Source organism: Canis lupus, chromosome 25, assembly GCF_003254725.2.
Source record: "Canis lupus dingo isolate Sandy chromosome 25, ASM325472v2, whole genome shotgun sequence".
Classification (NCBI taxonomy): Eukaryota; Metazoa; Chordata; class Mammalia; order Carnivora; family Canidae; genus Canis; species Canis lupus.
In genome coordinates, this window is record NC_064267.1 from 44,168,220 (window position 1) to 44,188,899 (window position 20,680).

The 20,680-nt window shown below is 48.0% G+C and overlaps 1 protein-coding gene across 9 annotated transcripts in view; it reads left to right on the forward strand.

Annotated features, from left to right (window-relative positions):
* DIS3L2 (DIS3 like 3'-5' exoribonuclease 2) overlaps positions 1-20,680 on the forward strand; it is a 346,474-nt gene that overhangs the window by 299,775 nt on the left and 26,019 nt on the right. For all 9 annotated transcript variants that reach the window (XR_007405942.1, XR_007405943.1, XM_049101307.1 and 6 more), the window contains one exon: positions 2,641-2,720. Coding sequence is in view for 7 of the 9 variants with exons in the window: in XM_049101307.1 (XP_048957264.1) it covers positions 2,641-2,720 (80 nt within the window). In the remaining 2 variants the exon portion in view is untranslated. The remainder of the gene's footprint in view (positions 1-2,640; positions 2,721-20,680) is intronic.

The following is a 20,680-nucleotide window of genomic DNA, read 5'->3' on the forward strand; positions in this document are numbered from 1 at the left end:
CTCCTCATATTTATCATAAAGCATTTGGAAAATGCAAAGAAAGGAGAGAAACACTGTTGCCATCTTTCCTTCCAGTCTTTCTTCTATGTGATCTTTGTTCTGTTTTACATAGTTTTCTTGGCATATAATCAAGTATGCATCCTGCTTTTTTCCATCTAACCCAGATATTTTCCCAGATTAAGAAAAATTCTTCATAAAGAATTTAAGGGCTGCTGTTCTGCATGTGACTATGGTATAGTTTACCTAACCCCTCAGCTATTGCTGGTTGTTTAGAGTCTTTCCAATAAACAATACTGAAGTGAACAGTTTTACAAAAAAACTTTTCCTCTTACATTTATGATAATTTTTCTAAGCCATAAATTCATAAGTCACTGAGTCAAAGGATTTGAAAATTTCTAAGCAGAGCAGTCTTTGAAATGGACTAAATGAATATAGGCCTGGCCTCAGCTGCAAAAAGAGGTAAAGAAAAAACAGTATAGTTAATAGATTTTTTTAAAAAAACAATTATTTTCGGTTTTACTGAAAGAGGCCTGGGAAGATCCAAGCAGTGCTCTGTAGGGAAAACATGCCTTTGACTTGAAGTTCCTGGCTTCATGATGGTGAAGAAGGGCTTGTTTCTGTTTTTGTATTTTCATCTGGGTCAGTAAGAGGACAAGCCATTCCTACAAGCTCTTTTCCCTCTCAGGAAGAGAAAAATCATCCAGCATCTAATGATGCAGATCTGTGTTAACAGCCTTGCAGTTAAAAAAAAAAAAAAAAAAAAAAAGTTATAATAATGTATCTTCCTAATGTGCAGTTAATTTTAGTTAAAATTTCCCTGGCAATTTAAAAACCTGGTGAATTTGTAAATCTAGTAATTGGCACTAGGTTTAGAAATGTTAAAGCTGCCATAACCAACTCAACTCTAGCAGGACATACAGAACTTCCCTGAGCTCTGGCTTCCTGGCAATGCAGGAGTTCTGCACTCACCTGAGCACTTCCCTCCAGGATCCAGAAAGAAACCAAAACCTCATTACCAGATTCTTGTTCCTGATCATCCCTAATCAGAGAAAGCTACTGCGTGCCTCAAAGTTAACATGTCCAAAATAAAACTTTTGGCTTTCTAGCCACCCCCAGATTCATTCTCCTCACTCAGCAAATGGAACAGCCACCTACCCGATTGTTCAAATCAAAAACGAAATGTCCTTGATTTCTTTTCCAGTATCACCAACATGGAATCCATCAGCATATCCTATAAACTCTACTTCTAAAACTACTTTTTTTTTTATTTCAATTTTTTACTTAAAATTCTAGTTTGGTTGGGTGGCCAACTCTTGGTTTCCACTTGGGTCATGATCTCAGAGTCATGAGATTGGCTCCATGCTCAATGTGGAGTCTGCTTGGGACTCTCTCTCACCCCCTCTCCCTCTGCCTACCCCCCTCCCACACACACACACCCACTCTCTTTCCCTTCTCTCTAAAAAAATGTAAAATCTTAAAAAAATAAAATAAAATCCTAGTTAGTTAACAGACAGTGTAATATTAGTTTCAGGAGTAGAATTTGTGATTCATCACTTACATAAAACACACTCATCTCAAGTGCCCTCCTAATGCCCATCACCCATCTAGCCCATTCCCCGCCTGTAGTTAAGAGTCTGTTTTATGGTTTGTCTCCCCATCCTTTCCCCGCTATGTTCATCTTCTTTGTTTTGTAAAGTCCACATGAGTGAAATCATATGGTATTTCTAATGTAGGTCTTAAATTGTCCATTTCTCTCCTTCTCACCACTCCCTCACCCCCCTCTCCACCCCGCAGCTCCAGCCCCCCATCACCACTCACTTGCATTGGTTGGTAGCCTCCCGCAGGGCACCTGCTTCTGCTCTCACCCCTACAGCCTGTTCTCTACACAGTAGCCAAAGGGATCTTGCTAAAACATAACTTTGATCATGTCATCCACCCCGTCCTTACCAAGGTAAAGGTCATAAATCCTAACGTGGCCAGCGAGGTTCTACATGCTCTGACTTGGCCTCCCTCTCCAGCATCACTGCCCACCATGGCCCCCATATCTGCTGGGTTCTGGCTCACCAGCCATCCTTCGGTTCCCAGACACCTACATCAGGGCCTCTTTACGTGCTGTGCCAAGAAGAACCTTCTCACCCCATCCTTCCCTCCTCCTTCCCTCACTCCCAGTCTAGATCAGATTATTTACTTCTGGAGAAGTGCAGGAGTCTTTTTCCTGCTTCAGAGAACGTATTTTATTTGGAAGTTTTGTATTCATTCATTCATTCACTCATTTGTGTGGGTACATGACTGGTACCAATCTTTCCGACCAGACAGTAAGATCTGTGAAAGAGGCCCCTCTCTGCTTCTCTTCCCTGTTCTTTCCCCATCCACTAGCTCAGTATCTGGCACAGAGTAAGTGCCTAGTAAATAATTGGTTACATGCTAACTGAGCAAGTAGAGTCCCAGTAACAATCCTCACTGATGACGGTGTCCCTGTAAGGCATGGCTCTGCCCAGAGGTGGCAGGCCCAGGCTCTCCACAACATGTCAGCTGGACGGAATGCGATTTTGCTTTACTTTTTTTTCTCATTTCAGCAGCCAGAATGAATAGCACATGCCTGCCTAGACTTAATTTTTTCTCTCCTCTCTCTTTATGCAGCTAAAGCTTGCTTTCACTCTGGATCACGAGACTGGATTGCCCCAAGGATGCCACATCTATGAGTACCGTGACAGCAACAAGTAAGCCACTCAGCGGGAAAGAGCGTCCTGCAGAGGTAGCGCCTGTGGGCTTTCTCACAGCAGGCTTCTCTGACAAAGGGGTTGGCAGGAAGGGAATCACATTTTGGGGGACTCAACTGGAAAGCAGCCGGCCCAAAACTGTTTCTCCTGTAAGATCTCTTTGACTCCTAAATATAGGACTTGAAGTACTGATATGAGAGATATTAGAAGTATATGCAGAAGTAGACCTTCCCTTCTAGACTTCAGCTCTCCTCTAGGGAACACCTCCCTCCCCAGTCCCGGCCCACTCCGCAATGACACACTGGCTAATTTGGTTCACTGTGTGATTCTGGCCTGTGCTGTTGTCATGTCTGACTGTACTTCTGTGGATAGGTCTTGTTGTGTTAGTCTACCTTGTGAATTTTGTAATTGGGAAATTTCTGGGCACTTACAGAGATTTAAGTTGGTAATCTTGTCATTAGAAAGGTGACACCTGGCAGGCTGTCACAGCAGCTCTTTTCTTCACCACAGACTGCCTCTCTGACTGTGCACTTTTATCTGTGAGACAGTGAAGTGGTGGCAAGTGCCTGCTGATGACAGTGACAGTGGTGATGATGGGCGATAATGGCAGCTACCAGTGAGCACCCGCTGGGCCGCAGGCACACTCCTGGGGACTCTACATTTGTTATCCCGTGTAATCCTCATAGCAGCCTGAAGAGTTTTCTTCTGTTGTTATCACTGGTGGGTTTGCAGAAGCTGAAGTCTAGGGATCATAAGTAACTTGCTCCAGGTCACTTGGCACAGCCACATGAGGAGTCACGATGATCACATTTGCTCTGAGAAGAGACTAAATGTCCCACATTGCTACTTTTGGAAACCCTGGTCAGTGACAGGATCAGTCCCAACCTGGACTTGAGGACTAATTATTTAAATATCCAAGCTAGTTAATTGTACCCAGTGGAAAGAATCCAATAGGCACAGGCCAGTGGAACTGTCCTTTACATTCCAGAAGAGAAAAGGGTCTTCCTGAAGAACTCTTGCTCTGTTATGGGTGGAAGACTGGTGCCTTCATGACCAAATCTCCATTGGTATCACTTTCAAGGCATGACTCTTATTTGTCATTTATCTTTAGAGGATGCCATGGTAAGCTGTTGTTCCTACCAAATCCATCATTTAGGAAGGATTGACCAAGTGCCCTCAACACCATCATTTGTCCTCTTGGATGGCACTGTTTCTGGAAGTTTCAGGGTTTCTAGGCCATCAGAGATACCATCTCAGCTTCTCATAATGCTTAATTGAGCAGAGAAGCAGGGCCAGCCTGCCTAGGTCCAGGGAGAGGTGGGGACCATTGAGAGAAGCCCACAGTGGCAAGTGCAAACATCACTAGGGAGTAAGAGAAACATCAGTCATAAGCTGCTTGTCTGTGCTGCCCTGCGCTCCCTGGGTTGGTGCTTGTTGGATGGCATGGTTGGTAGCCCCCCCACACACACACACACACAGACCATGGCAGCAGAAACAGATCTTTCAGCCCAGGGGTGTTGCAAGACTCCAGTTCTGCCTTGACTGTGCTCTTTGGGGAAAAGGTTGGCAGTGTTTTTGTTCACTGGGAGGATGACACCAGCCTTCCTTCCTTTATGTTTGTCGCAGTACAGAGGTGCAGTGACAACAACCTAGGTAGTCTCTGGAGCTGAGAGAGGAAAATAGCCTAACTCTGTTTCTTGGCCTGATCCCCAACTCCTGGCATGTCATCAGAATAAGTGACATAAGAGGAGAATTTAGGGGTTGTGAATATTGATAAGCTTTGGTCCCCAGAGACGTGGAAAAGAAAGCATTTGTGTAGGATACTGGAAAGGAGCCACAATCTGGGAAACCATGGCAATCAGACATCTCAATGCCCCTTCTCTGGTTCTCTCTTGCTTGTCTTAGTGGCAGTCTTGCGGTTCGTCCTCAATCTGTGGACAGATTTCCTAACCTCTGAGCCTCGGATTTCTTCCTGTGTTAAGAACAATGGGACTAATGATACTTTCTGCCATAACTGGGGGAATGATTGTCCTGGGGATTGGAATAGCATGTTAAAGACATCGTCACAGCCCAGCATATAAAGTGCCCACCGTAAGCATTGATTCCTCTCCTTCCCAAACAGGAAAGTTACCTCATGACTTCCATTCTGTTTTCCCAGCGCCGGCAGGGCTGCATCCATGAGCTGTGACTGCTGCTACCAGAGTAGGAGTAGGGAAGAGGCTGGTGCACCTGCCTCCGGCAGCCCCCGGCTGTGGGCAAAGCACTCTGTCTAAAGGCACCCACCTCTGCCCAGGACTGAATTGCGGAGCAAAGCATGGAGAACGCCATGAGCTTGACTGTGACTTTCTCCTCTCCCCTGGACTCTGCCCTGTCTGGGTTCCTCTGGTCACTTTTAGAGTCATCTCCCCTAGAGTGCCTGAACCCCGATATTGGTGTAACAGTGGTGTGGGGGAAATGAGGGTATTTCACCCTGAGCCCTAAGGAGTCCTTGTTGCCTCAGCCAAGTAACATGAATACAAGAGCAGCAGAGGAGAAGGTTCTACATATGCAAGAAATTAGCTTGAAGTCTGAATATTAGTTTGGTACAGTTAATTATTGAAACTACTGCTTTCACCTGGGCATTTCCCCATAGTATAATTCAGAGTCATTTTAGTATTCAGCTCTGCCAAATTCAGTCCATCAGCAAAGAAAGTGTTGTGAATAATTATTGAAAGTGTTAGACGGTTCACCCCAGTGGTCTTTTGCTTTCTTTTCAAATGGAGTGGCCCTGAAAATAAGCACTCTGCTTTTTATTTTCCCTGGAAACATCCTGATAACCCCAATTTTTGGTTCCATGGCTTCCTGTTCTCCATCTGCATAAAGAGGCTCATACTTGCCCCTGGGCTCCAGGGAGGACAGGCCCTGGGACTTGTCTGTATCTGATATCCGGCTGGACTTGGATCCTCCCTCTTCTTGGGCTGGAGGGCACAGTCATCAGGTAAATATTCTTAAACTCCAAGGCCATTAGAAGAAGCTTCCCTGTTGTGCCTGGAACTAGATTTTAAAGCTCTTCACTCAAATTATCCCCTCAGCCTCCCAAAAGCTGGTCACATCTGTACCTAAAAGAGGTGAGGCCTCTCCCCTGACCCCGGCCAGTGCTGCCAGTCTCCACCCGGGATCTTCTTTTTTTCTGTTGCAGAAAACTTTACCACCTTTAATAAGCAGTCCAGTGAATCTGGAACTCTCTGAGATTCATTTCTCACACTGGGGTTTGGAAATCTCTTCACAAAGCAAGGCCTCAAAGGGCGAATAAGTGATTCATGAGAAGTCACTTATACATTCATCAGGCCCCTGCCCCACACCACATGTTGTGCTGGGCACTGGGGCACAAAAGATGACTTACACTTGCTCCAGGGCCTCGAAGAGTTTGTGTAAATAGTGGACCTCACTGCAGCTCCTCCCCCGAGGAGAACTTTGTCCAGAATGTTCCCTTGCCTCCATCCCCACTACCCTCCTCCCACTGCCGGGGACAGGGAGCTTCCTAGAAGGCTTCTCCCTGCCTCTGGCTCTCTGACCTCCAGCCTGTCCTCTGTACTGCCTGAGGGAGCTTTGCATGGCTCTTCCTCCTGGTTGCTTTTAAGTCCTCATGTTTGACTTTGACATTCTGCAGTCTTACTGCAGTCTGAGAGTGAATTCATCTTTATCAGGTTGCTGGGGACTCAGTGTCATTCTTCACTTTGGAAATTCTTCTCTGCTATCTCTTTGATTCTCTTTGATCTTTCCTAGAACTCCTGTTAGAAACCTCCCATATTATTCTCTCTTCCTTTTTTCTCTGTCTCCCTTTCTGCCAGTGATGTATTCCAGCACTTCCTCAAAAACACCTGTGAGTTTACTAATCTTCTTGTAGCTATTCATAATCACCTGTTCAATACTCCTTCCAAACTTGAGGGGTTTTTTTTTAATATTTAGAACTTCTATTTGGAGCTTTTTTAAATCAGCCTATTAAGTTTTGTTTTTTGTTTTTCAGTGTCCTAGTTTTTAATCATGATTTCTATTCCTTTCAACTCGTTTATTTTGATGACACATATAGCATCTTTGAGAGTGTTTGATTATTTCTAGTTTAAGGGTACCAGTTCTCCCATGTCTTGTGTCTGTTGCCTTGCCTTCATGGTGGTTCATTTCTTCATGTGATTTGTTCCTTTTTATCAAGAGACTGTCTTAAGGGATTGTTTACACCATGGGAGCCATGGGTTGTGGATATGTGTTTTCATCACCTTGGCATTTGTTCTGCCAAGACCCCAGGAGTTCCAGAGGCCAAGCTGGTTTGTCATGAACTGCTTGGCTCAGGATTCTCAGTACCTGGGTAGCGTGTATTCAGCCTCTATCCCCACCCATGCAGCACAGGATGGGGATCTCCTTTCTGCAAAGGAGAAACCTCTGCTCCACACCACATACAGATACCCTCTGGGTTGTGAGAAAGGTCTTCCTGGTCCCTGTTTAAAGACCAGCAGCCAAGGACGCTTGGGTAGCTCAGCGGTTGAGTGTCTGCTTTCAGCTCAGGGTGTGATCCTGGTCCGGGGATTGGTCCCATTTCGGCCTCCCTGTAAGGAGCCTGCTTCTCCCTCTGCCTAAGTCTCTGCCTCTCTCTCTGTGTCTCAAGAACAAATAAATATAAAATAATATAAAATATAAAAAAATATAAAATAAAGACCAACAGCCCTTCCTGGATTCCTGGCTTTCTGCGAGGCTCTTAAGTCCAGTTCCCTGGCCAGTTCTTCTTCCTCCAGTGGACATTGAAATCCCAGCTCCTGGGATCCCTAGGTGGCGCAGCGGTTTGGCGCCTGCCTTTGGCCCAGGGCACAATCCTGGAGACCCGGGATCGAATCCCACATCGGGATCCCGGTGCATGGAGCCTGCTTCTCCCTCTGCCTATGTCTCTGCCTCTCTCTCTCTCTCTCTATCATAAATAAATAAAAATTTAAAAAAAAAAGAAAGAAATCCCAGCTCCTGTAACTATATCAGAGTCTGATAATCCCAGCTCCAGTTGCCATGGTAACGATTCTGGCTTTGACTTGGTTTCCTCTTTATTTCAGCTACCTGGGCATTGTCCCATTATTCTCCATGCTCAGTTTTATATTTAAATATTCTTCCCATATATTTTATCCATCATTTCTCTGTGTTCGTGTCAGGAAAGAGGCCCACATCAGCTTAGTCCACCATCTTGTCAGAACCCGAAGTCTGAATGAACTTTTTAAAATGCAAATCTGACCACCACTCACGCATTCTTCAAGCATTCGGAGAGTTTCCACGAGGGACCAGTATAGTCCTCTGCACCAAGGCTGCAGAGCTAACTGAACACTCCAGAGGCCCTCAGAGGCCCTGGGCTAGTGGGAGGGGCTGGGCCCCCACCTGCTGCAGCATTCCCTGCATCCCACGCCTACCAGACCACCTTCTCTCATGTGCAACATGTCTCTGTGTGACCGGGTTGCTCCCTGTTTCTAGATCCCCACCTTTTCCTACAGCCCTCTCCCCACCCATCTGGGTAGCCCCTTTCTCTCTTTCCACTCTTAGCTAGGTATTACGTCTTCTGGGAAACCATTCCAGCCCCTAACAAACTTCCTCCAGGAAGCATTCCAGCCCCTAATAGCAGGCACTAGAGGCTGAAGCCACTGCCCCTTCTCCATGGTCCTGCAGCTCACCTGTCCAGTTCTCCAGCACTGAGCACGGTGCAGTTCAGGCAATGGTTTGTTCACTTGCTGCTACCCCCATGGTGCTGGGCCCTTATAAGGTCAGGGCCTTGTTTTATTCACCTCAGCGTCTCTCATGCCTAGCCCAGGACCTGGCAAATAATACCTGATGAAGGAAGTGGGTGGGGGGACCTCTAATCTTTTAGAGAGGGAACCTGGCTACTGGGGAGTCAAATCTCTTTCCCCCCTTTGTCTTTTTACTCGTTGTAGGATTACGATGAGGATTAAATTGCTCCTGACATCAGGGAAAACTGTCTCCTTGGATAGTTTATGAATTCTGAACTAACATGTAGAAGAAAGAAGCTATAAAAATTTGATTTAACTCTGTAAATATAGTAGTGATTATAGTCATTTATATCAACTGCCTACCGTGTTTTGCCTGAGAGTGAGGCATAGTAATAATTATGATGAGGATTAAATATGCCAGACACTTTGTCAGTGACCGCTCAAGTTTCTGAACCTTGCAGTGTGATAGTGACAGGAACTACCAGCTTCTGAATGCCCACAAATCACCAACATGAGGCTACAGGCTTATCTGGGTTATTTCTAGTTCCAAAGCTATTCAAGACAGATCTTATCTTCATAATTTTATAGATTTTCTTTTTTAAAGAGGGAGGTTAACCTGCTCAAGGTCACACCATGGTCAAGAGCAGAGCCTGGATTTTACCCCAATACTAGCCAGTTCCAAAGCCCATGCTGTGCCTTCATACCACCTGCCTTTCTCTCCACAACTTAAATCTTGGAGCTGAGGGAGGGGGTAGCTTCTAGTTCTAGCCTCTCCTTGGCAGGTCTGCCCTAAAAGCTCTCTCTCAATTCTGGCAATCCCTGTGGACCCCTGGGGGAGCAGACCGCATGGTCTGATACAATGGGCTCCTGACCTCTCATCACAAACCTGTGTCTTGTCAGTCTTCTCCAGGGCAGGTCATTGTCCTCTCTGGGATGCAGCCTCTCCATTAGGAACATGATGACCATACATCTCAGGTCTGGGGGAGAATGAAATGAGGTCATGTGTGATGTGGCTGTGTCAACAGTTATTGAGCGCGGTTGTCACCCTTGTACATGCCTGCGTGGCTCATGCCTTGGGTCCCGGCAGACCCTGGCTGTGACTTCGCAGTGCCCTCTCCTCCCGCTGTGGGCAGCCAGGCCTCGCCCTGGTCCGGGGACTACCTCACTCCCACAGCCAGTTCCCCCACCTCCATCTTACTATTGGGACAGGTTCATTTGCTAAACTTAATGAAACTAAATCTTTTGTTTTTTCCTGACTTGCTAGATAACTCATTTTGGCACCTTGAAACCCATATCAAATAGCCAACATCTAGAGGTGTCTGAGAAAGCTTCCCTGCGGGACTGATTTTCCTCAGCTGAGGTGCCTTCCCATCTTTGTAAACCCGTGTTGAAGACAGCAGCACTGCAGCCTTCCAGAGGAGAGGGCAGTGCCAGTCCTCAAGTCCTCTGCTCTCCGCAACCCGTGGGCACTTCATCACTCAGGTTGTTGGCCCTTCTGGCAACAGAGCTCAGGCAGGGTCCTGGGGCCACCTGGCTTCTTTCCCCTAGCCTCTGAGCAAATGGTGCTTTCTGAACCTGGGGGCTCCCCCACATGCAGGCCTGCCCAGGGGACTGGCCTGCTCAGTCAGCATCCTTGCTTTGGTCTCAGGATGCTCTTGGCACCATCACAGCAGACCAAGGGTCAGAGAGCTTAGCATCACACCGGGTTCTCTTTCTGTTCTCATGTTTACCTCATAGAGGACATGACAGGTATGACAGGTGAGCTCAGGTCCACTGACTAGTAGCCTCCCAGTCAGGATTAGCATGCAAGAGATGCACAGGGGGATGCAGGGCTGCAGGCCATGGCACCTGCCCCCGTGAAGCAGGGAGCGAGGAAAGGAGGGCTGGCAGGTAGAGGCTCAGCCTGCAGCATGATTCCAAGAAATCTTAGGCCTCAAACCAGCCTTGTTTGTTGGAGGAATCTCACATCCCATGGAAGCCGGCCTGCCTCAAGATCCCTGCTGTGCTTGGAGTGACCCAGGTCTTCTCATGGCCACAGCCCACCCCTTGTACTACATGTGTCGGCCTCTGTGCTCCACTACCTGGGGAGCAACCCCTCTGTGGTTCCTGTGGGCCTCTCTTTGAAAGGAGGAGCTTTGAAAGGAGAAGTCAATGGGACAAACTACCGCCTCCATCAGGGAATGGAACCTGGGGCCCCTACTGGTCCTCCCCTCCCTCTCCCCCACTGTCCCTTTCAGATTTTTCTCACCCTCACCCAGAGCCTCAGCAGGTCTTGGCAGCTTAGCTGGTGGCTTGACCCAAACCTGCCTCATGAGGTTTCCAAGCTCTTGGCTGTCATATCCTTCTCAAGCCAGGGTTGGCACATGCCTGTGTGTCCACTCACAGTGGGGCAAGGGAGCACCAGAAGGTGCCCCTGAGTTCCACATACCTCCGCCTGCCCCTCCTCTGATCAGAGTGGGTTATCCCTCCCTTTACCCCCATGGTGACTGCTCCTGTCATCTCCTGGCCACTGCACACTTAGGAGTCTGAAGAATCCTAGCAGTAGCCGGCACTGGCAGTTCAGAGGGGCCGGTGCCACATTACTGCTGGCCTCTAATACCTCAGGCAGCGTCATCCCCAGGAGCATTAGAGCCCAGCTCTGTGATGGCCTCTCCTGCTGTCCTCTGTAGCCTACAGAGGCATGGTACCAGCAAACTCCTTAATGATTGATCTTCCTCTCCTAGTGCATTGTGGATGATGGTGGTGAAGGAGTGTCCTCCCACAGAGGCCCTGAGTGAACAGAGGTCTCTGCGGGGTCTTCTGACCTCAGCAGTACTTCCAGTCCAGCATGGCCCCTTCCCTCAGCCTCTTTACTCCTTCCTCTGCTGTCTGCCAGGGCAGTTCATGCCTTCCCACTTCTCTCAGCCTTAGCTATCACTCACTCTGGGCTTCTGAGGAGCACCCCAGGAGCAGTGTGTCTAGGCCCTTTGCCAGGGTGCTCAGTTGCACATCCCATGAAATACCCTAAGTCCATGAATTCTTGCTCATCTTGTCTGATCTCCTGGCCCCTTTGATTAAGCCCTCAAATCCTGCCGGCTAAGTCTTGCTCATGGTATATAATCTCTTTCCTCTCTTATCAGGCCCAGCACTCCCCCAGCAGGACTGTCATACTGGCATTTAGTCCTAGTCAGGGCCGTGGCTGCCGGAAAGGAGGCAGGGGACACTCTGCCTGTCTTCTTTTATCCACTGCGACACTGCTTGTGTTTGTTCACATCTGCCGACAAGCAGAGGCCAGGGCAGCATCAGAAGAGAAGGCGGCAGGAGAGGGCAGGGAGACAGTCTGCAGCCCTCCACACAGTTCGGCCCCTGTGGAGGAGGTGGAAGGAGGAGGCCTGGCTAGGGAGAGACTCGGGCTGCAGCCAGGTCCATGGGAAGCCATGGAGCTAAAGTCACCTGCCAGAGCAACCCCGGGGAAGTGCACCTCGGCACCAGTGCAGTGGTGGCTTGGAGAGGCTGCAGCCCAGCTGTAGGGTGGTTTATGCTCCTGTGGCTGGAGGTCTGAGAGGCGCCTTTCCATGGCTGCCACACTGGGGCGGGCAAGAGAGCAGGGGTTCCCAGATAAAACCCCGATAATTTGTCTCCACTCTGCTTGATTCTTGTTCTCTTCCTTCACCTCAAATAAGCAGAGGAGGTGTTTCCCAGCAGCCTTAACGACTTCAAACCAACACCAACACTTCCCAGTGCTTTGGAAATGACACCTTGTGTCCGCACCTTGGACCTCCTGCCAGCTCCTCGGGCTAAGTGGTGACGTTACCTGAGAGCCCCCAGACCTCCCACCGACACTGCCAGGTCCAACTGAATGAAGAAAGCCTTTCTTGTTCCCAGTGAAGCCCTCAGTTAGGAGAATGGGGAGCTGGAGGCATTGCAACCAGAGACAGGTGCCAGGGGTGACCTCACGGGAGCAGGCCTGCAGCTGCAGCATGCGTGTTGGGGTTGGCTACGTCCAGTACAGGTGTGAGCTCACCGTTTCCCATCACAGCCGTGAGTGTTGGGCACTGTGCGGTGCAGCCACAACTCCAGCTCAGGCTGCCCCAGTCAAGATGGTGATGGGGGGTAGGGGGGTACGCTTCTCCCTCTTTCGCACCATGCAGAGAGATGGTGGGTGGTTCGCTGGTCCCTCCCACTGCCTCACTCCACACAGCATCCATACGTTGGATGCCAACACTGCAGTGTACATTTGACTTCATCTCTCCCTATAGAAAGGGAAGCCAGGATCAACACTCTCATTTTACAGAGAGGGGAACCGATTCCCTGAGCGGCGTCCTGCCCAAGATCAAGCTATAAACGGGAGGTGGAGGCAAGTAGCCTTCTCCCTGGGATACAGTATCCACCAAATGATTCAGGCAGAGGCAGGGGCTGGCTCAGCAACACAGAGAAATGCTGAAACTGCCCTTGGGCCCCCGGCAGGGAGGACAGCAAGGCCTGGGTCAGCGTGGCTGCCTCCTGCGCTGCCTACGTGACCTTTGGGTTACAGTCACCCAGTCTCCTGCAGATGTAATGCAAGCCACAGCTGGCCAGGGCAGAGAGAAACTCCTGGTCAGCCGTGTGCAATCAGCACCCTTTTTCTGCCCACTGAGAGAATGGGGGAGGAAGGGAGCATGAAGTCAGGTTTTAGAGCACTGGATTGCGTGAGCAGTGGTTTCCCATGCTGTGGGCCAGAGTACTCAGCCCAAAGAGGAATCTCTAGCTGCTCGACTCTTGCTGCCTTGATTTCTTTTTCCTTTTTAAATATTTTATTTGTTTATTTCTTTGAGAGAGAGCACAAACTGCAAGCAGGGGAATCTCAAGCAGACTCCGTATTAAGTGCACACCCCAATGTGGGGCTCTATCCCAAGACCTGAGATCATTACCTGAGCTGAAACCAAAAGTCAGACATGGTTAACTGACTGAGCCACCCAGGGGCCCCTCCTGCTGGCTTTCTAAGTCCAGAACCCATCAGAGTAAGAGTGTTGGACCCAGCAACAGTGGGGAGATTGTGCAGACTCATTAGTGCACTCGCACAGGCACATGAATCAATGTCTCAACATGGAAGGGGGGCTCCATTCTGCTGTTTTCTTCCATAGCACATGCACTGGAAAATAGATTTTTACGGTAAGCTCACCTGTAAAACTTATTTTTGTCAACCATGATGTACACAGAGAAAAGCCCACAAATCCTATGCATCTAGTTCAAAGAGTAGAAATGAACACACCCATATAAGTATTACTCAAATCAAGAAATGGAACATCTCAGTGCCTGGGAGCTTCCCCCATACCCTGCTCTCCTCCAGGAAGGAATCCACCATCACAGCTTCTAACACTTACAGATTTGTTTGGCCCCACATCCCCATATACTCTCTTCCATGTTTGATTTTTTTTTCTTTCAGCATTATGTTGTTAGCATTCATCTTTGTTGCTGCATCTAGCTACATCTGTTTGTTCTCATTGCTGGAAGACTTTACATTGTATGAATCCGTCACGTGTCGTCCAGTCTACATGATTCAGACATTGGGTTGCTTCCAGTCTGGGGTTATTATACATCACTGAGTGTATACCTAGGAGTGAAGTTGCTGAATCATAGAAAAAATATCCACCTTAGTGGACACTGCCAGGCAATTTTCCCAAGTGGTTTCCCGGCTTAACCCACCAGCAGTGTATGAGACTTCATGTTTATTGTCCATTCTGTAGTGTGTCTTTTCAAGTTTCAAGTATATTTTTCTACTGGGTTTTCTGGTTTTCTTGTTGATTTATTGTTCTATTTTAATTACGAGTCATTTGTTGGTTATACATGTTGCAAATATCTTCTAATCAGTAGCTTGCTTTTTTACTCTCTTTGGTAGAGTTTTAATGAACAGAAGTTCCCCATTTCAATATAGTTCAGTGTATCAATCTTTTTCTTTATTGTTAATTCTTTTATATCCCATTTAAGAAATCTGTATCAAAATCCTGAAGACTTGCTTGTGTTAGGGTTCTCCAGGGAACCAGAACCAGTATATTTATATATCAATATATTTGTATAAAATGAGATTTATTAGGAGGAATCAGCTCATGTGATTATGAGGCTGAGAAGTCCCATGATCTGCCATCTGCGAGCTGGAGGATCAGGAAAACTGGTGGTGATTTAGTGGAATCTGAAGATCTAAGAACCAGGAAAGTCGATGGTATAAATTCCAGTCTGAGGGCAGGAGAAGAGGAGATAAGATGCCCCCACTCAAACAATAAGACAGAAAAAGGGATCAATTCCTCTTTCCTCTGACTTTTGTTCTATTCAGGCCTTCAGCAGAGCAAATGATGCCCACCCACCTTTGGGAAGGCAGTCTATTTTATAGACTTCACTGACTCAAGTGCTTATACCCATGCTGGAAACACCCTCATACATACGCTAGAAATGATGTTTAATCCTGGCATTCCCTGGCCAGGCAAGTTGACACAAAATTCACCATCAAACTTTTCCTACATTAATTTTAGAAGCTCTATTCTATTACATTCTCGATCTTATATCTATAATGTAGCTAGAATTGATTTTGGAATATGGTACAGCAAGTTTCATTTTTCCCATGAATTTATGTAGTTGACCTAGCATCATTTGTTGAAGAGACTTTCCTGCTGAAGCACAGTACCACCTTTGTCAGGGGGTCTGTTTCACTTCATGCTCTGTATGTCTGCTCCTGTGCCAATGCCACACCGTCTCAATTATTGTACCTTTGTTAAAAGTCTTGATCTCCAGTAGAGCTAGACACTCCCACCTTGTTCCTCTTCTAGGCTGTTCTTGCCCCTTTCCGTTCCCATATTTAATAATGTTAGGGTCAGTTTGTCAGTTGCTACACACATGCACCCAACCTTGCTGGGATTTACATTGAGATTACTTTGCATCCACAAATCCTTTTGGGATTTTATGATACTGTTAGGATACTGAATATCCTACTCCACAGACATGGTATATCCTGCTCTTTATGTCTTCTTTAATTTGTCTCAATACTGTCTTATAATTTTCTATGTAGAAGTCTTAATTTTGTATTGGGTTCCTCCTAGGCATTTGATCATTTATCATACTGTTTTAAGTGGTATTTATAAATTTCCTTTTTTCCTTGTTGCCGACTTGTGGAAATACAACTTATTTGTATTGATCCTGTATCCATTGATCTTGCTAAATTTATTTATAAAACCCAAATAATTTATAAGTCCTTTTTGATTTTTTTTTATACCCAGTCCTGTCATCCACAAGTAGTAACAGTTTTACTTTTTTCCTTCCTGATGCTCACACCATATAATTCTTTTCCTTGCATTATTGTGCTGTACAGTGTTTAATGGAAGTGATGAGAGCAGACATCCATGTCTTATTCCTGATCTCAGAAAGGAGTTTTTGCCACAAGCTCCCATAAGATTATGAAATCTTACCTTTTATATACACCTGATTTTACTTTTCCCCAAGATGAGCTTTCAGTATGGAAATACTTTTAGGTTTGAAATGTGGCAGTGGTAGTTTGTAGGCTAAGAGCTGGGTGAATGAAATCAGTGTTTTAAGAGAACAGAAATTGATGTTTATCCCAAGACTGTGTCTCATTGTAACTTTGTGAGGAATATTTTGCCTTGTCCACTTTACAGAAGGACCTATAGCTGACCAGGGATTCAAACAGATGTGTCAGACCCAAAGCCCCAAATTATTCTCACCCCTCCCAGATTGCCTGCTAGAATATTGAATGAGAAATCTCCAAGGTCACAAAACTATCACTTTTGTCACAGATTCCCTGGAGAAGCATTGTTAAACTACCTCACAGATACATGTAACATCTTCTTCCTCTGCCTCCAAATCCCCTTATATCACTGTCCTCTTCCCCATCCCACCTTTCTCTGACTTCTGTTGCCATGGACGCAAATGTGGGCAGCTGGGAGTCTCACGCTGAAAGGCGCCCTCCCGGTTTGCCTGAGACCCTGAAGGGCTGCACCTGCATCTCTCCTCAGCCACCTGGTTGAGCCACCCACCAGGCCAGGGCCTTCTCAGGCTCCTGCCACTCAAGCTCTTATCTGATGCCAGGGGATAGGACGTGGAGACTGAAGGCTTTCCTCCCATCAGGTGGCTCGGGTTGTGGAGTAGAACCTTGTATATTAAAGCCCTTTGCAGTGTCAGCTGTCCCAATTTGAAGATTCTGAATCTTGTGCAGATGCACAGAATCTTTCCCCGCTGAGATGTGGAGAGGGGAAGACAGAGGACAGGGAGGGTAGAGAACTAAACCCAAATAGGCCCTGGGGCTGGCAGGGGCTCCCTGGGCCCAAGCCTCAGTAAGAATGTCCCCATTATTCTTACACCTCTCCTTTTGCAGCCCAAATAACTACCCAAGGATGACCAGGGAGATTTCCCTGCAAGACAGAAAATTCTAGGACACCAAGAACTCTCGAAACTGAATACTTTGAAACTCTCAAAGACCTTATAACAAAGAATAGATGTTTCTTTGGTTAATTTAACACAGGGTTACATTAAGCAAACAACTTTTTCTCCTTCTGGAGCTCAATGTCCTTTGTACAGCTCTGCCTTTCCTTTATGCATCTTCTGCAACAGACCACAGTCTCTACATTCTGGGGCACCTGCTGGGGCTGCAGCAACCCAGCATGACTCGGAGCCCTTCAGTTATTTTTTATTTCCAGATGCTTTTTAGCATGCGGTGACATGCTTTGACCTAGGAGAGAGAATTAACAGATTTGTTTTCTCTGTATGTCTACCTGCTGTATCCATACCTTTTTCAGAATGTTCTGGCATGACTCCTGCCTCTTTCTCTGCATCTCTGGAAGGAAGACTTCTCTTTGGCCTCGAAGGCTAGTTTTATGAGCTGATAGTTCAGCTGGGCAGTTTTTAAACCCAAGGAGGCCTGTCCCTTTCCAAGACTTTAGGGGGGTTCTAGAAGAGGCTGGCAACATTGAGGCCAATCCCGTTTGATGACTAGGCCAGTTTCTGGCATGTGGGGTATGACCTCCAGCTCCCTCCATGCTGGTGTGCTGCTCCGGACTCTAGGGCATGTTCAGATACTTAGAGTAGCAAGTGCCTCTGCATAAACATCCTGTCTGGGGTGCATGGAAGTCCAGAGCCCCGGCCCAGGCCGCAGAGGCCTGAGGTACTCTCAGGGAGGCTAGCCCATACGAAAACCAAGCCACAGGATTGTGTGTTGGCTCCAAGCCTAAAGAAAGGTGCCCGTGGCTGTCACCTCCTACAGCTGCCTGGCAAATAACCAGAACGTGCTTGGCTCTCTCAGCGTTTGGCTGTGCTCTCTGCGGGGAAGTGTTCCTGATCCGTCTTCACTGCCACTCCCCAGCTCTCTGGGGCATTGTGGCTTTTTCTTGGTGGTTGGGCAGGAAGCCTCCAGAGCCTGAAGGGATTGCTGTGCTTGATGACAAAGGCCATCAATTAATAGAAATCACTTAGAGGCTGCTTCATTTATTGAAGAGGAATTGAACACGACTTACTCTCTCTTCTGAGCACACTGCTTCCATGGCAGGCACTCAGGTGACGAGAGATCTCACAGAGTGACTCAGCGCAAGCTCCCCGCGCCTGGCCATTGAGTCAAGTGGCAGGAAGTGGCCAACATATGCAGCTGCTCTGAGAACTCAGCACAGCAAGGCCTCCCAGACCCAGAATGAACCCCTCTGCTGACCTGGAGCTGCCCCTAGGCCAGCCTCATGTGACCCCATGTCTGCCCCAAGGACATGCCAGGCACTGCTAGGCCAGGCTCCAAGGTGAGACACGGCATCTATCCCCAAAGCAGTCAGTCACCCACCCTCACAGGGGGCAAGTACCAACCGTGAGAGTGGCCCGAGATGACAGAGGACGTGGTGAATTTCTTGGAGCTGAGGACCCTGCTCACATCACCTGTAACTGAAGGGCTGCGGGGAGTACTCGCAAGTGCACAGAGGCACAAGTACTCGCACTGCACAGAGGCAGTGGCGTCAAGCACCCCCCCCCCCCCCGCCCCCCGTCACCAACTCCCTCTCTGAATGCTGGGGCACCACTATCTGTCCCAGGAGCCCAGACTCTTACGTGGCTTCCTCACACTGCACTTCTCATTGACATGTCGTACAGGGGTAGGCCAGCTGTGATCCTTAGATAAATACCTTAATGTCTGAGTCATCTGGAAGCTTCTAACCTATTCTCTGGAACATTATTTTCACCTGGAAAGAGATTCATTCTTCCAAGCACCAAAAGTTTAAGTTTATACACCTACCGTTTGCTTTAGTAGTGTTAACTGGACGTAAACGGAGCCCTTTCTAGTAATCTGGGATTATTCACAGTGTTTATATCGTGCTATAAAAATGTTTTCCTTGAGGTCTAGCATGCTGTGCCGTGCCTTTTCTCCCCACACAAAACACTCCATAATATGTGTGGTCACTCAACCTGCTGAGTCGCCGCCCCATCTGCCTGTGTGTCTGGTTACAAGCAGGGCCGGTTGTCACTTCACCGCTGTCCAGGAGCATGAGGCCCCGTGGGGGGTGTGGACTCAGGGAGCTGAGTCAGGTGCTTAGAACCGTTGCTCAAGAGGAGGAAGGGCTCCCGGTGAGGGGCAAAGGAGGACGCCTAGCCCCTGCACCTGTGTTGGCCACTCACCGGCTTTGTTTTGGTGTTTGTTTCCTGGTTCTGCCCCTTGCTTGAATATTCTAGATTGCGTGCAGTTGAGTTCCAAAGAAGCACGACAAATTGGTGCTTGTAAAACCAGCTGTGAACTGAATCATGCGGTGCATTTGTCATGTCAGGAGGCTCTTCCTTATTTCTCACCGCCTCCAGTTTCACCTCCACATGCTCCCTCACATTCTTCTTCAGCGCAGATGAAAGACCATCTAGCTGGCCACCAGCTTTTGAGTCATAAGCATCCCAAGAAACCATCAGATTCCTCGGTGTTCCATGCCTGAAGCTGAAGGGATTCTTCACTCCTGTGGGCCTTCTTCCTGGCGTGTTGTCCAGCTCCCCATGTCATCAGACTTAACTCTCGTGTTGTTTATGTGCCCGTTTGTCTTCTCAGAACCAGTCCTCGGGTGTGGGTCCCACGAGGCAGGTTCCTGCCTTTGGCTTGGTGACCCATGAACTCCTTGCAATGAGATGCATAAGTTTTCGTGGGTAGAGGGTGAGAGTGAGGGTAAAACCTCCCTCCTCAGACTTCTGAGGGACTCACTGCCACAAGTGCTAAAAGCACTGCTGTGGGAGCCCCAGGGAAGAACCAGCTTGTGACTCCAAGAAAATTCTGACAGGGGATAGGGGGTGAGTGTGTGTTCACCCTCCGCACCCAAGGGCAAGGTCACCGTCCCTGCCCAGCCCCCAGCACAACGCCTGGAATGCCACAGGTGCCCAGAAATACTGCATGACCATCCCCGGGGCTTTCTGCTCTTTTCCTCCATCATGTTCTGTGTTCCTTTTTTTTTTTTTTTTCCAGATTTTATTTATTTATTCATGAGAGACAGACACACACACACACACACATGGGGAGAGGGAGAAGCCGGCTCCCTGCAGGGGAGCACGATGCAGGACTTGATCCCAGGACCCCAGGATCACACCTGAGCCAAAGGCAGACACTCCATTGCTGAGTCACCCAGGCAACCTGTGTCCTGTATTCCTAACATTCTTTTTTTGACCAGCACCAGACTCTTGTCACCTTAAGGTCTTCATGGTGATAATAATTAATATTTATGGACTACTTAACAGCATGCCAGGTTAAATGGTTTATCTCATTTAATCCTTACAAGGGAAAGTGTGCAGGGTAGGGAGTGGAGGTCAGAGGTTAACCTGCCTCAGGTTAGCCAGGCAGCTTGTGGTGGATGACTCCCGACCTTTCCCTCTGGACTTTAACAAACAAGGAGTAGGAGGTTGTTGCTGCCACTATGCTCGGTGAGAAAGCGAAGCTGTCCGTCCACAGGGAGAGTCCCTGTCTTCCTGGTCCGTCCTTGCCATCCGCACCCAGCCTCCCTGGAGGCCTGAGGCCAGCACTGGTCAGATCCCTGGGAAAGATGGACCAGAGTGGGGGAACCACAGGAAACCCCTTTACCCAGAATTGTGTTGTGTGCCAGATTGGTCCGTTCCCACCTCCAAACTCTGAAAGTGACCTCAAGGAGATTCCCTAGCACATGAGCCATGGGTCCTGCCCATGTGTTTTGTGGCTTGGAGAACCAGTTGCCAGGCATTTTCAGCCCAGATCTAGACACCTTTCCTTCCTGATCCACCAAACCTTATTGGACA